Raw genomic sequence first — 15284 nt, forward strand, 5'->3', positions numbered from 1 at the left:
GGAATCAGAAATGGCCTGAGAGTGGGAGAAGAAATTCCTCCATTCCTTGGCGCGCCTTGAGAAACGAGAAGCGTTTCAGACTCTGTTCGCCCGTAAAGAAAAGAAAGAATGTGACCGTATTTCACGCAACGGACCGCTGACGGGCGGCCGAACCGATTTTTCACACCGCCCTTTTCTTCCACGGAGCAAAAGAGGGAAGTATAATTTTATGCTCCCTTTTTCCCAATTGGCAGAGCCCTTTGGTCCGGGGCCATGACGAATGACGTTTTGTGCATTTTTTTTTTCTTTTTACATTCCTCTTCCGATTCTTCCTGAGCTTTGCCGTTGCACCTTCTTACTTTCAGCTCCTCGTACGCGCACACACACACACACACATCACACGTCTCGCGATCCGCCCGTTTGTTCACGCCATCGGCGAGCAAAGGACAACGGAAGCGGTTTGGACGCTAGGACCGAAATGTGTCTCAGCGTCAACCAACATCACCGGAAAATACACAGGATGCGGGAAAACACACGCACTACGCGAAAGCACGGCACGGAATCGAGATCTTTCGAAGCTGTTTCTTGCGGGATTGCTTCCCACAGCATGCGAATGCGACGGCGAGAGAACGCAAAACGTCACCTTTTTCTCCACACACACACACACACACACAGGCAGACACGTAGAGGGCTGAAAGGGCTTCATGGAAAATTCACGCACGCCACGATTTTCGCCAATCCGTGTGCAGCAACAAGCAGCTCGAGGCCCCAACTCCGAATATTTCACAAATCTGCTGCCGATTCTCACACCTCCATTTCACACACTTGTGCCCACCGAGGAATCCGCGCCGCGCTGGTGCTGAGTCTCCGGTTTCGCTTCCTTCCCCCTTCGCTCCAGGGCTCTCGCTATGGTTCGGGTTCGGTCGAAAAGATTGCGTTCCCGATCCTGATACGTTTCTTCGCTGCAAAAAAGTAGATGTTTCGCGAGTTGGCTGCGACTTTTACCGTTGCGCTTTTCTTTTTCCGTGGACACACCAAAAGCAACGAAACGTCAAAATATTTTATGAATGTTGAATATTTTTGAACCTAACTTTGACACTGCGAACCTGATTACAAACCTGACCTGTCAGAGATTTCCTTCGCGACGTTTGGGCCTTATAGTTTTGGGCCACAAACAAATCGAATGTTCCGTTACGTTTCGGCGAAACGAATTTAGCGGTAACGAAATTAGGCAGGTCAGTAGAAAACACCGCAGTTTTACGAAATGGTTAGTCGTTTATTTTCCGTGCCCTGCGTACGTTTCCTTCGGTTGAATTTTTCTGCCGAAAACGATTAGACTTTTGTAGCACACTGTGTTCGACTCGCTCTTCTCACTATCGTGCGGCCGGAGCGATAAGCTTTTTATGTTTGTGGAAAAGGTATTAAAGCGGCCTTTGACTTATTTTTTAAATAAAATGTTTCATATGTTTACTACGTTCCTAGTGCTTAGCTTTTTTACCGGTCCGGTCTAGGTTCACCGGGATACGAATGAATTTTTTACGGAAGCCTCACGCACACATTCGCGCACGCGTAGGTTTGTATACAAAAAACTGAACTTGAGTAAAAATTAAAACAGAATTATAAAAAATTAAGACAAAGATCAGTTATTATTATCAACATATTAGTTAACTGTTCAGTACCTAAACTTCTTTTTTATTCTTACTTCTATTTTACTTACTTACTGACCTTATTTTGTTTCTTCCATACCAAAAGTAACCGCTAAAAGTAAGTTCACCATTTAAAACGCCAATTTCTCGCATTGCGTTCTTTTCGATGGGAATGTCAAACCGATCTTTTATCAGTTTTTGGGACCGCTTTTTTCACTGGCGACACCCGAAAAACCGGCCAGCGAATCTGCTTTTCGCTCGATTCTTTACCGATATTAAATATATTGACCAGTGCCAAATCTAGTCCACCAAGTCGGGTGTTTCGGTAACCTTTTCACTCATTAATCGGCCACCACCCACCGCACAGATGAACCATTCCACCGAAATCATCCTCACGATATCCGGCATCGTGTTGGTGCACGGTTTGATCTTCTACTTTCTCACCCGCAAATCGCGCCACATCAAGGGAAAACATGTCGTCGTGACGGGCGGTTCCAGCGGAATCGGACTTTGGGCGGCGGTCGAGGCAGTGCGATTGGGTGCTCACGTTACCGTCGTAGCCCGCAATGTGCCACTTCTCGGTAAGAACGCGGGAGCGAAGTCCATCGTGCTTTCGTATTATCATTCCTTTCTTTTAGAGAAAGCCCTGGAAGAGCTGGAAAAGTGGCGGGTTCGCGACACGCAAAAACTCCAGTTCCGTTCGTTGGATCTGTCGCGCGATTACGAAGCGGTCAGCAAAACGCTCGATGAATTGGAGCGTGACGTCGGCCCAGTCTATATGCTGGTCAACTGTGCCGGTATGGCCATTTGTGGTACCGTCGAGGACACGTCCGTCTCGGACGCCCATCGACTGATGGACGTTAACTACTTCGGCACGTACTATCCGACGCGCCACGTGCTTCCAAAGATGAAGGCGGCGGGTGATGGAATCATTGTCATCACCGCTTCACAGGCCGCCCTGATGGGTGTGTACGGGTATGGGGCATACGCGGCGTCCAAGTTTGCGCTGCGCGGACTCGCCGAAACCATCGCCATGGAAGCACGGCACCGTGGCGTCAGTGTAACACTGGCGCTTCCGGCCGATACCGATACGCCGGGCTTCGAGAACGAAAACCGCAGCAAACCGGAAGAGACAAAGATCATTTCTGGGTCGGGCGGGTTGGCGAAGCCTCAGGACGTGGGTCGCAAGATTGTGCAGGATGCGCTCAAGGGGTCGTTCTTCTCGATTCTCGGCCTCGAAAGCTGGGTGCTGAGCATTCTGTGCGTTGGAATGTCCCCGTGGAAGGGACCCCTGTTGTGCTTCGCCCAGTTCTACCTTCTCGGGCCGCTCCGGTTGCTTGGACTGGCGTTGCAATGGAACTTTCAGCGTATCATCAAGAGCTGCGCCAAGCGGCGAGAGCAGGTCTAGGGCCGTGCGGAGACAGAGAGATGCAAAGGCACAAAACAAAACCCACGAAACACAGTAAACGATTCCACCAATGAGTATTGTAACCTAGTGAGGAGGAAAAATACCGTATTTATGGGCAACAGCACTTGACAAATCTTCTTTTACTAGCCATATTCCTAGGGCTTCACATTTTGCGCGTGAAGGTCAAAATACACAAACCTGTACCAGAAACGTGGGCATCCTGTTTGCTCCTTTCCATATCACAAACATGCTCGGTGCAAGTAAAAGGCAAGGATTGAAGCTTTTTATTTATTCATCAATTTGTTAACTAACTTACCACTTCTATAAGGTCCTTTATACACGTACAAATATTCAACTATGCGCTTGATCAATATTTAAATCACCTTTTCGAATCGAGCAAACCAAACAGAGCGTTCACAAACCGGGTTTGAGTATAAATTTGCTTCCAGGGGAATATTTTTATTTATCCTAGCTTCCGCCATTTTTACATAAATCCTTTTTTTTGTAACCATTTTAAGTGTTGTTTTTTGCAGTACTATGTATGTTGCATAGAAATTGATCAATTGGTGTACAAAAAGAGCAGCGGCAAGAGATACAGAGAGAAGGAAAGGAAAACAGGATGTTCCGCCGGATACTTATCTTATCGAATTCGGGGGTTTGATGGAAAACATAAAACAAATAGAAGAAGCGAAGGGAAACAGAAAAAAAAACAGATCAACTAATAACTCTTTTACACTAAACGCAACAAAGGCCGATAGGACATATCAAGAAACTCGTGATCGACGAGCATCGCCGAACGAAAGGTGATCCTGTAAACGTGCGTTTTTGGAAAGGAAAAATACAGTATATTTCGCAATTGCTCAATTTCATGCTTACCGCCGTTTGCCGCGGCAACAGTTACTTATGGTCACTTGATACGGCGGGTGGCGGTTTTGATGCGCCGTTGCCCGGCCGGCGGACCGTTCGGTGTCGAGTTGGTGCCGATGCTGAACGTCGGCATACCGGTCGGGGCACCAAAGACGGGTGCCCCACCAAACGTCGGTGCACCACCGACGGGTGCACCAGCAACCCCTCCGAACGGTCCACGGCCGGCGGCATTGAACGTGAACGGTGCCGGGGCTCCGTCCGCTTGCTGTCGCTGCTGAGGCTGCGGCGCAACGGCGGACACATTGCCGGCCGAAAAGCTAAACGGTAACACCACATTCGGCGGCGGCCCTCCTGCCGGGCCCGAGGGTTGCGTGGAACCGAACGCAAACGGTCCACCGGACGTGTTGGCCGCTTGCTGCTGTGTGTTGTTGCTGGCACCGAACGTGAACGGAGAACCGGCCGACGGTTGCGGTTGCGGAGCACCGAACATCGGTGGATTGCTGCCAGGAGCATTAGTGCCACCGACAGCAGCGCCACCACCGAAGGCGAACGGTTTGGCCACAGGACTCGACTGCACGTTGGAACCGAGATTAAAGTTAAACCCTCCGGGTGTCGACCCTGGCGTTGGCCCCGTGGCTACTGTACCCGCACCGAACGTAAACGGTTTGATCGGCTGTGGCTGCTGTGGATGCTGGGACTGTTGTTGTTGTTGTTGTTGCTGTTGTTGTTGACCACTGCCCAAACCGTTCGTGAGCACGAACGTGTTACCATTGCCGGCGACGGGCGCTCCAAATGTACTGCCGACCGTTGCAGATCCTTGGCCAATACCGCTGTTGGCATTGTTGGTGGCTCCGAACGTGAAAAGGGCTCCACCACTGGGAGCGGATGGGGCCGCGGGTCCATTCGGTGCCCCATTAACCGGCTGTGTCGATGAGCCAAAAATGTTGCCCGCAGCCGTGGCTCCCGCCGAACCCGTGTTGGTGGCACCGCTTCCGAAAATGGAACCACCACCGGATCCGGCCCCGAACGTTGGAACGGCCGATTGCGTTGCACCAAATGCTGGTGGTTGGCCGCCGAAAATGCCACTTCCGGGTGCCGACGGTTTCGCCGTTGCACCGAATGTAAAGGTCGCCGGTTTAGTGGCCGCCGGCTGCGTTGGGTTGCTGTTTGGCAACCCCGAACTGGCCCCGAACGTCGAGCCTAGCCCAGTTGTGCCGTTGCCGGCCCCTTGCGGTGCACTGTTGGTGGCCGCTACGGTGGCCGCGTTTGGTGGGGCCGAGTTGTTGGAGCTTTGCGACCCGAAAGTGAACATCGCACCGGAAGCGGCTGTGTTAGAAGTTCCGGACGGGGGCGAAGCGAACAGATTTTGTCCATTCGGAAGTGCCGTGGAAGCTGTGGCTGGGGTGGTGCTTTTGGCACCGAACGTGAAAGGCAACGGAGCATTGGTACCGGCCGCCGGAGGTATGCCTGCCGTAGAACCACCGAAGATGGAAGCGGACGATGGGGCACTGGCTGTTGCCGGTTGGGCTGTTTGCGATGCAACGGCGAAAAGATTCGCCGCCACAGGAGCTGCTTCCGGTGCTGCTGTTGATTGAGGATTGTTACCGGAGGCAGCCAAGGATGCCCCGAACACGTTCGGGGCGGAAGCTGCGAACAGGTTTGTAGTATCGGTAGCTGCCGTTGCCTCTGCAGCCTTTGGGCCACCGAAGCTAAACGTTGCCGGCACATTTGTAACTGTCTTGCTGGTGGTACTACTGCTGGCCGGAAGTGATGCAGGGGTGCCTCCGAAGGAAAATGTGCTCGTCGACGTTGCACTGGGTGCAGCAGCGCCCGGTGCTGTCGATTTGGCAACGGCACCGAATGTGAATGCACCGGAAGCAGCCGTTGCCGTTGGTGTTACGGTAGCAGTCGGAACGCTTGGTTTGACCGTACCACCGAAGGTGAAGGTACTTCCGGTTGATGGAGCTGCCGTCGAGCCAAACACGGGGAGCGCCGGTGCCGCCGAAGTACTGGAAGAGGACACCACAGCACCGAAGGAGAACGTGCTCGGGGTGGTTGTCTCCGGTGGAGCCGAAAAAGTTCCACTTCCGACAGCATTCGTCGCCGTCGCCGTCGTCGTCGTCGGTACGGTCGATGAAGGGGAAGCACTGGAAGCAGTGGCCAATGGGGATTTGAACGCACTGAATGTGCTTCCACCAAAGGTTGGGGTGGTGGCCGAGGCCGCTAAGGTGGTACTGGTGGCACCGGCAGCGGCACTGGCAGAAGCTCCAAATGTAAACAAGGACGCAGGAGCGGGCGTTTGCGATGGAGCTGCCGTTGTCGTCGTGGCGCCGGTTCCCGCACCAAACTGCACCACCGGTGAAGTAGGTTTTACACCAAACATGGGCGAGGTGTTCGAGGCCGCACCGAAGCCTCCCGGAGCGGGAGAGAAGGAAATCAGATTGCCCGGGGTTGGCGCGGCTCCGCTGGCCATCGAGGTCTTTGCAGTTGGCGTTCCGAAACTAAAGGTTGCCGCTGGGGCTGGTGTCGATGATGCGGCGGATGTTGTTGTCGGGCTGACCGGTGAATTTACGGTTGCAGCCGATGAGGTCAGTGTGTTTGTTCCCTGCGCGTCGGTCGCTGCTGTTGTTGCCGTTGCCGGTGCTGTGGAGAGTGGCGTTCGGCCGAATGTAAAGGCAACTTGTTTCTGGCCAACCTCTGCCGGTTTCGCAGTAGCTGTTTTCGTTCCGGGTGTGACCTCCTTTTGTGGAGTTGAAAAAACCGCGCCCTGTTCCGGCTGCTGTGTCACGGTTTTTCCTAGACCGGCGTCTTTAATCGGATTATTCAGTAGTGCCGATATTCCGTCACCGGTCGATGTTGCCGTTGCCGGCGACTGGTTCGCTGTAGGAATGTCTGACTTTGCCGTGCTTTCCTTCGGTGCGTCTACCGTGTCCTTCGCGGCTGTGAAAGCGAAAGCAGACTTGATTCCTGACACTGTTCCGCTACCAGAGACTGCCGTTGCTTGCGGTGTTTTCGGCGTCATTGTTGCCACTTCCTGCACGACTTCCTCTTCTTCTTCGTCGTCGTCCTCTCCCAGGTCACCGCTCAAGCACTTCAGCATAACGGACAGCTTCGAGGGTGGCGGTTTCTTGAGCGGATCACTACTGGCCGTTCCACCGGACCCGGAAATTCCTGTCGTGGATTTTTCCTTCGGCTTCACAAACTGCACCCGGCCACCGCCCTCAGCACCTTCGTCCTCCTCACCGTCACTGGTCACTGTCACTCGTGGCGCCGTCTTCGGTGACGCCTTGGCATCGTACGGCCGATTGAACAGCGTTATCTTTGGTGGTACCCGATGGTCTGGCTGAGGACTGTCCGTCGAGGCCGATGGTCCCGTTCGGTGAGGCCATGGTGGCACGGATAGGGGTGGTGTTTTTGCGTTTTGCAACGCACCGCTGCCACTATCAGCACCGACGCCAGCATCCGCCAGCTCTCGGTCAACTCGAAGGGCACCACTAGTGCCCGGAACTGCGGTTGCCTCTGAAAGAGGTGTCGAGGAGGACGTGGGCATCGAGCTGAGCAACGAAGCGGATAACGACGGTGACCCGACGGTAAGCTGCAGGCGTCGGTCGGCCCGCGGCGCTATGACGCGCTGTTTTGGCGTATGGGCTGCGACGAGGCTCGAACTGAGCGAACTGAGAATGTCATTGTTTTTGCTGCAGAATCGCTTCTTTAGCGATTGCTGTTCACCGGCCCCGATAGTGCCGCCGGAACCGTCTGAAGGAGACGACGGACTGCCACAGCCCGGGGACGACGCTTGCTCTCGGCTACGCTTGGCCGCAAGTCCCAAAGTGCCCGTGGCAACGGCAGCGGTCGCCGATGGCGGGCCACTGCCGGCCGCATCCAACTCCGACAGTTCCTTGCACTGTTTCTTAATCCGGTCCGCGTCTAGCTCCTCGCTGTTGATGCGCTTGCGAGAGATTTCCTTCAGCGCATCGAGCACACTCCTCGTCGGGGTCGCTTCCGGTTCGGCGCACGGTGTTATAACGCGGTTCTCGACATCCGACTCATCGCATCCGGGGCCAGCCGTGGTCGGTAGCGGCGGCGGCGGCTTCGCAGTTCGCTGTAGAACGCTACCCACCGTCGCCGTTCCCCGGACACCGAACGGAGAGGAACCGTAGCTGGCGGTTTCACTTCCACCGGGCATAAGAAGCGAACCGGTGCGCAAAATGCTGCTGCGTTTGGTAACCTGAAACACGGACTGCTCCGGTGGCGGGATACGGAACGTGCTCAGGTTACCCTTCCGCCGGCCACCCAGCCCGTAGCGGAGCTCCTGTTTGCGCAGATGCACCACCGGGAACTGGCCGGGCTTGTTGTACACGCTCGACAGCGAGTGCGAACGGTTCATCGCACCGCTGGATTGCTCACGGTCGTAGTAACGCACCAATCGGTTCACCAGCCCCGGACTCTGGGCGTCGGTATAAACCCTGCGAAGCCGAATGATAAGAAAACGGGCGATAAGGGACGACCGAGAACCGAAACGCCAGCGCGAATACTCACTGCGAATTTGTGCGTCCAAAGATCGAGAGATTGCCGCTGCTTTTGAACAGGGTTCTGCTGTTCGACAGGGGCGAGGTGGGTTTGCGCTTGAATTGCCCTGTGCTGCTGCTGGTGCTGGCGCCGGCGCTACCGTTCCACACTCCTTCACCGCGCGACGCTCCGATACTGGGGCCCGGGCTCCCGAACAGCCCGATGTGTGTCGATTCCGCGATCGGCGTTGTGTGAAGCGAGGAACGGCTCAGACTGGCCGTGCGCGTCAACGAGGACAACTGCTTCGGTTTGTTCACGTTCCGGGTGTCACCCGCGACCGGGGTCGTGGCCGCCGCCGGTGCGCCTTTCGTGTCGCGCGTGAACATTGCTACCGAGCACTCCTTTTCAGACTACCGCTGCCCCTTCAACACCTATGCCGAGAAAGGAAACGGCACCGGAAAAAGCACAAAACCACCGCCGATTGGCTGTCACAAGCCGTGTTTGCTATGATCAATTTCCACTAACACCGAGTCAACCACCTTGCTTGCTGCTGCTGTGTGTGCCGTGCGTGCGTTCACTCGTGTCGCGGCAACATAGTGTGCGGCGCGAAAGATGACACTCACGCAAGGCCCCCGGAGGATGATCACGACGATTCGCGGGAGGTCGACGAGAACGCGCACTTGCAACACTGTTATGCGCTCACCGTGCGCGGTTTCCTCCACTGCCAAAGTAAACTTCCTTGTCCTATCCGTCTCCGAGATAACCTTGCGAGCGCGCCACTGATGGAGACAAAAAGAAACGAAGGAAAACGCGTGCCGTACGATCACCAGACGCTTCCGCGATGATGATGCCTTGACCGATTCTCGCTTCGTTTGACAGACTCTTGTGCGCGCTTGACGGCCACCTGGTCCGGGTGCCCTGCGGGAACGTTCACGGTGGCAGGCATCTCGCTTGACGAGGCGTTACTGAAGGAAGCCCGGAACGGCGGCGGTACTACCAAACACTCGCGAACAAAGTTGAAGCAGACCCGCGGGTGCGAAATATATGAAGATTTTTTCGTGTATTTTCCGGTTCGTACCACTTGTACGAAAATGTAAAAAAGTAAGAATCACGTCTAGTTTAGGATAAAACGGTGTGTTTGTGTGTGTCTGTGTCGTTTGCTTATAGTTAAACGTTGCTGCTCCGATACGGATGAAATAACGCCACGTCGCTTGCTCGTCGATTTAGGCCCGCAAAGCTTCTTGCAACCTCAGTCGGGCGTACTGGACGCGTTCCTCTTGCCGCTTGATATCGTCCTCACCGACGCTGGCGTTCGACATCAGCGGTTGGTCGGGATTGACGAACACGCCGGCGTTCGTGTTGAGCGACGTTTTCGATGCCGTTTGCCCAGTCACCGGATGAGTATTGTGGTGCAGTGCGGTGGCCAACGATTGAAGGACGGTCGTTTCATGAATCCCGGGCCCAATTGCACGTAGACGCTTCGGTAACTCGATCGCTCCGATCTCTTCGTTGTGCGTGTTGCTTGCTCCCAGGTGCTGTTGGTACGAGAAGTTATGCTAAAGTACCGGTACCGATCGCACAAAGTGGCCACAAAGGGTCCTTACCTCGAGTCGCTTCTCCCAAAACAGTTGTTTCGGTTTGATCTGGCTACCGTGCTGGAGTTCGCGCTTCACTCTGCTGCTGTCGGTTTCCTGCGACCGGACGACCGTTACCGGTTGCTTGAAGATCGACGCCGTCTGTCGTATCGGTGGGATGAGCGAGGTATCGGCACGCATTCCGCGGCTAGTTGTAGGCAAAAGAATCGCACCACAGGGACAATGAATTGCATTCGTTTCACTCTTTCGTCAAGCATGCCACTACGCTTAAAGAACAGAAAATACTTCAAAGCGATATGAAAGCAAACAAAGCAATCGAAGGAGGCGAAGCAACACGACAGTTACTAAGAAGTACTGAAGGAGGGCGCTGGGCCAAAACCATAGTGTTTAAGAACCAGGTGGTATCACTTGTGGCCACTACCTGTAGTCGTACTGATGCGCCGGAGGCTTTAGACTGGCGCCCGAGCTGATCGGAGTTGCAGTGACTGAGAGCGTCCCTCCGGACAGCATACTTCCGGCGAACATGGCCGGAAGCTTCCGGCGGAGGGCGGAACTGTGAGGGTGGTGTTGATAGCTCTGTCCGTGATGGCCGTGTAAAAGCTGCGCTGCAGCTACCGACGGTGGCGCAATGATGCGCCCCGCGTGATAGTCGAACGTCGACAGATCGATCGTATCGCCGAGGGCACGGGCAAGCTGCGGTTTGCTTTCGATTTTCTTTCCGGCCGGACTTTTCCAGCGTGTGGGCGGTGGTGGTGGTGGTGACGCAGAATGGGTGCAACAAATGGTTATGACTTTGCGGTCACCGGCGGAGAGGCAGGCAGTTTTGTGCGGTGTAATGTTGCCAGTCGAATTTAAGGGACCCAATTGGGGGAGGACGAATTTCGTATCGCGGTCCGTAGACGAATGAAATTAGAGCGGAGCAACGTTGGCCGTGCTACCGATGGATCTTTTTGGGTCAAATATCAACGCTCCAATATCACCCCTCTCGTACGATCGGGAAGCCAATCATGCTAACAAATTTTGATTACTACTGATAACAAAATTCACACACGCAAAAGCTTGCAGCAAAACGGTTCCGGAGGACACACACAAACGCGCGCGGTTGCGGTTCGCTTACCTGTAGTAGTACACATCGACCTTTCCGGCCGACAGACCCGTCTTGCGGAGGATTTCCTCTCGCTGCCAGCCCTTCGGCAAAGCGGCACAATCCGTTCGCTTTCGCTCGATCGAAACATTCATGGTGTCGGCTGCACTGAACTGCTAAGGTGTGAACTCCAAACGACGCCTTTCTCCGTTATTACATTGATAAGAAACCAGTCGCGAGCGCCAGTTGTTGTTTGTTTGATGCTTGGTGGCTTTTTCCTCAATCGCGTTTGACAGCCGTTGTCTCCGAAGCCCTTTGGAAACAGTCGCTTCTGCCGGCTGTCAGACACCAATTTTTATGTTGCACAACGCGTAAACAATCCGGAGAGTAACACATGGAATCGATTAAGTGAAGCTGCTGGCCGCCAGTGGAGAAAAACGCCCAATCATTCAGGATGGACGCACCGGAAGTGTTCGTATACCGAGGTGAATGGGGGCTGCCCTCGATTGACTACGAGTGCAGCCGGTTACTGGTGCGTATCGGAACGTTACTCCTTGCTAACCGTTGGTCTTATGAAATATGACCGGCACATTTCATGCTCTCTCTCCACGATAGGCGTACCTGAAATTTACCAGCGCAAAAGTAACCGTCCACTACAATGGAAACCCCTTCAGTGCTCCAAACGGGGTGCTGCCGTACCTCATGGCCAATGGGACGAAGATCGCTGGCTACGGCCCCATCGTGGAGTTCCTCACCAAACGGGAGGTCATTTCGCGGGCCAATGGGGAGCTAGCTAGCGATTACAACTCTCATTCCACGCTCATCGCTGGCCACATGCAGTATGTGGTGGAGAATTTGCACCCCTACTTCATGTACATGCTTTGGGGTGACCCCAAAAATGTTGACATCACGCGAACACTGTACGCGAAACGCATTCCCGTTCCGTTCAATTTCTACTGCCCCCGGAAGTACGTGTTGCGGACAAACGATCTGACGCAATCGTTGGCCGGCTTTTCTCTGGAAGATTCGATCGAATTTCACGATGTCTCTGAGGTAAGTTTCGGTCTCTTCGCCACTCAGGTCGGGTCGTTCCACATCCCTTTTGCTTTGCTTTCATTTTCCGCAGTTTGCGGACAATGCCAAACGCTGCCTCAACTGGATCTCGACGAAACTGGAGGATAATCGTTGGTTTCTGGGTGGTTCGCACCCCTCGGAAGTCGATGCCCTGCTGTACGGCTATTTGTCCGTGTTGGCCAAGCTAACGCTTCCCAACAACGTGCTCCAGAGCCACATTCGTCAGTGCCCGAAATTGCTGCAATACGTTGATCGTACGACAGCGACCTACTTTGCGAAGGAAGGCTTCAACAGCTACACCGCCAGCACCGGCCAACAGCAGGGTCAACAACAGCACAACAACAATTCTGCTCCCAAAAGTCCTCCGAACGATTCGTCGTCCTCGTCTTCCTCGTCGAAGGCCGGTGAAGAACGATCGGAGAAGCGTAACGCTGGGGAAGAACAGAAGTTCCACACCGGCCAGCAGCAGGATCCAGATGATGGGCCGAAGGAACGGCGGAAGCGTTACATTTTGTCCGGCTTGGTGGCAACCGTTGCGATGATTGGATTTGCGTTGCTCAACGGTATCGTAACGGTAAGTGGGCAAAGTTTAATATCATTCCGTTCAATTTAGAGTTGGTTCTTGGTTTTCAGCTTCCCAATGAAGGAAATCACGGGAACTTTATACGGTACGATGACTCGGGAGACTACGAAGAGGACAATTGAAACCGGACTGTACATTGTGATCGCGAGTTCTCGGAAACAACGTGCAGATTAATAGGAACCCCTTCGAACTGAACGTTTCAATTCGTCTTCTGCGCCACGGTCGTTCAACACAAAAACCAAATCATCGTTACACCTTGGAGGAAGGTCTCTTTTATTGGAGAATTAATTAAATATTAATATTTTAGCAACATTATAGTACGGTCGTTGCGTTGCGTCTGTTCAATGTTTCCTCTATCCGAATAAATACTTTGCACTAAACCTGTTCGGGGACGAAATGCCTAAAATATGCGCCGTATGTCCCTAAGCCGTGCCGGCGGCTGGTTGATGGAATTGCTGCAGCGATCGCGAGTGCTTGAACGGTACGCCAGTGGTGGCCGCCAGGACCTCCTCGATGAACGACTCCGAGTTGTGGATGGTCGTTCCACCGAGCACGATCCGATGGCCCTCCTGGTTGTACCGGTGAACCGCAAGCGATTCCTCGTACGTGGTACCTCCGATCATGAAAACGATCACTTCTGCCGGTGGTCGCCGGAAGGGAAGCTCGTTGCCCATGATCGGATACTGTGCATCGAGCGGCCGACCCTTGATCACCTCTTCGAGTGTTCCCTTCAGAACGCACTCGTGTTGCGCGTAAACGTTCTCGACGCCTTTCAGTTCCTTTATAAGGTTGCGCGTCAGTTTGACCGCATCGGTAATCTTGACCGTGTTGAACAGTTCCTGTCGCGCCACCGGGCTTATGTACTCCAGCATCTTCGGTACGATGTGAGCCTTGCCTCCACGATCTTGCAGTAGCTTCAGCAACCCGGACGTGTCGCAGTTTGCGTGCCGTTCGTAGCGCATCGCGTATAGTAACACAAGCCTAAGCGCATTCCACGCGGTGGTCGCCTTTCCATCTGCCACGAGCCGCTTCACGCGCTGCAACTGCGTCGAGTGATCGGCCCGGCAGGCAATCTCTTGCTCCAGTTCGGACACCTCGAATAGCTGCTGGCGTCCAACCTGCACCGACAGCTCGCTGATCAGCACGAGATGCTTCGTAACCGTGCCGGACATCTTGCGGAACTGTGGGTACGTTTCGACAAAGTTCTTCATATCGGCAATGCTCTCGATCTTGCGCTGATCGTTCGCTTTCCGCTGAAACTCGTCCATCAGCACCTTGATGGTGGTGGCGATCTCACCAAAGTTTGCGTACAGATTTTTGGCATAAAACTCGTCCTGCTCGGTCGATAGGACCACCTCCTTGAGGTCCTTCGGAACACCCGAAACCCCGGACAGATCGACACGCTGCTTTGTGATCGTAAGCATTTCGTGCACCATCGCCTGATAGGTCCACTGGTTTAGCAGCGGTGTGATCGGATCGTCGCGCCGATCAAGAATGAGCAGTAGCGGAGGGGCAGCTCCATCCTCCGGTGGCCGGAAGCTAAACAAGGCCGTCTCTTTGTTGATCGTTTCGTGCACCTTTTTTGCGAGCGTTTGGGCGGCCGTCGATCCCGCCCGAAAGCGTATGGCAGGCCGGAACTTGAACGATAGCAGCACACTGACCAGACCCTGTGTGGCCCGATCGAGTGCATCCGGATTCCAGTTGAGCGCATGCAGACAGCTGGGAATGTGCAGTGAGAAGAGGTTCGGATTGACGGGCAGATAATCGGCGTAGATTTCCTTCACCTCGCGCACCGACTCACTTTCGTCGCTTTCGGCCAGCGATTTAATGTCCGTGCGGGGAATAATGTTGCTGAAATCTGGACAGCGTAAGGATATTAAAAAGCGCTTCGAAAATGATGCTTGCCAACCCAAACTTACTGATGAAATAGGAGCCAAATTTCGGGCTGCGAAGTTCCCGCTGGAGTCGGAGCACGTTATCGCGCGTCGGGCGTATGAATACGATGCACTTCAGATACTTTAGCCGTTCGTTCGAGCGGGTCGTATCGATGCGTTCGAAAAGAAACACCTCCTTCTGGAGCATCTCCGACTGGGCGAAAGCCATCGAAACGACGCTGATCTAAAAATGGCCGTGGAATTAGTTTTGGGGTTCGCGGGGATCACATCGATTTTGTTTACCGTTTCCCGGTCCATCATGAGCATCTTCATTCCCGGTCCCGCATCGGTAATCATCTTTTCGATGTACAACTGTATCGCACGGATTACATTCATGTTGGCTCTGTTTAGCGAATGGTTCTTCGTCGTCTGCTGTGGTAACGAACTGTTTCTCGCCGTCGTCTCGACGTGGTCACGGTGTAAAACACTTCCAGCTGTTGGTTTCTCAGTGCAGTGCAATTATTGACTTTTCCTATCCATATCGGTGCTTCTGTTGGACCTTTTATCAGTGAAACTTCTCCGAGACGTTTTGCGACGACGTTGACGGCCTGGAAATGGGGATTAGTTTACGTACAATCCCAAAGGGCAGAGGCTTCCCTAGTAAT

General features: G+C 53.9%; 5 protein-coding genes across 5 annotated transcripts; 2 read left to right on the forward strand and 3 right to left on the reverse strand.

Annotated features, from left to right (window-relative positions):
- The first annotated feature begins 1859 nt into the window (after window positions 1-1859).
- On the forward strand, window positions 1860-3228 carry LOC128273035 (3-ketodihydrosphingosine reductase). The gene is made up of 2 exons (XM_053010945.1): window positions 1860-2206; window positions 2264-3228. Exons 1-2 carry the CDS (start codon window positions 1993-1995, stop codon window positions 3031-3033), a joined length of 984 nt encoding a protein of 327 aa, XP_052866905.1. The 5' UTR covers window positions 1860-1992; the 3' UTR covers window positions 3034-3228.
- A 242-nt stretch (window positions 3229-3470) lies between these two features.
- LOC128269830 (putative nuclear envelope pore membrane protein POM 121B) lies at window positions 3471-8795 on the reverse strand. The gene is made up of 2 exons (XM_053007236.1): window positions 8440-8795; window positions 3471-8366 (listed from the first exon to the last, which is right to left on the reverse strand). Exons 1-2 carry the CDS (start codon window positions 8793-8795, stop codon window positions 3941-3943), a joined length of 4782 nt encoding a protein of 1593 aa, XP_052863196.1. The 3' UTR covers window positions 3471-3940.
- A 686-nt stretch (window positions 8796-9481) lies between these two features.
- LOC128273042 (methyl-CpG-binding domain protein 3) lies at window positions 9482-11333 on the reverse strand. The gene is made up of 3 exons (XM_053010952.1): window positions 11122-11333; window positions 10014-10191; window positions 9482-9944 (listed from the first exon to the last, which is right to left on the reverse strand). Exons 1-3 carry the CDS (start codon window positions 11241-11243, stop codon window positions 9633-9635), a joined length of 612 nt encoding a protein of 203 aa, XP_052866912.1. The 5' UTR covers window positions 11244-11333; the 3' UTR covers window positions 9482-9632.
- A 149-nt stretch (window positions 11334-11482) lies between these two features.
- Window positions 11483-13140, forward strand: LOC128273033 (metaxin-1 homolog). The gene is made up of 4 exons (XM_053010943.1): window positions 11483-11620; window positions 11704-12141; window positions 12215-12736; window positions 12796-13140. The coding sequence occupies exons 1-4, from the start codon at window positions 11543-11545 to the stop codon at window positions 12865-12867; spliced, it is 1110 nt and encodes a 369-aa protein (XP_052866903.1). The 5' UTR covers window positions 11483-11542; the 3' UTR covers window positions 12868-13140.
- Window positions 13013-15172, reverse strand: LOC128273029 (vacuolar protein sorting-associated protein 45). Its single transcript, XM_053010933.1, has 3 exons — window positions 14923-15172; window positions 14665-14863; window positions 13013-14603 (listed from the first exon to the last, which is right to left on the reverse strand). Exons 1-3 carry the CDS (start codon window positions 15013-15015, stop codon window positions 13168-13170), a joined length of 1728 nt encoding a protein of 575 aa, XP_052866893.1. The 5' UTR covers window positions 15016-15172; the 3' UTR covers window positions 13013-13167.
- Window positions 15173-15284: the final 112 nt, after the last annotated feature.

The sequence above is a fragment of the Anopheles cruzii genome, chromosome 3 (genome assembly GCF_943734635.1).
Source record: "Anopheles cruzii chromosome 3, idAnoCruzAS_RS32_06, whole genome shotgun sequence".
Taxonomy (NCBI): domain Eukaryota; kingdom Metazoa; phylum Arthropoda; class Insecta; order Diptera; family Culicidae; genus Anopheles; species Anopheles cruzii.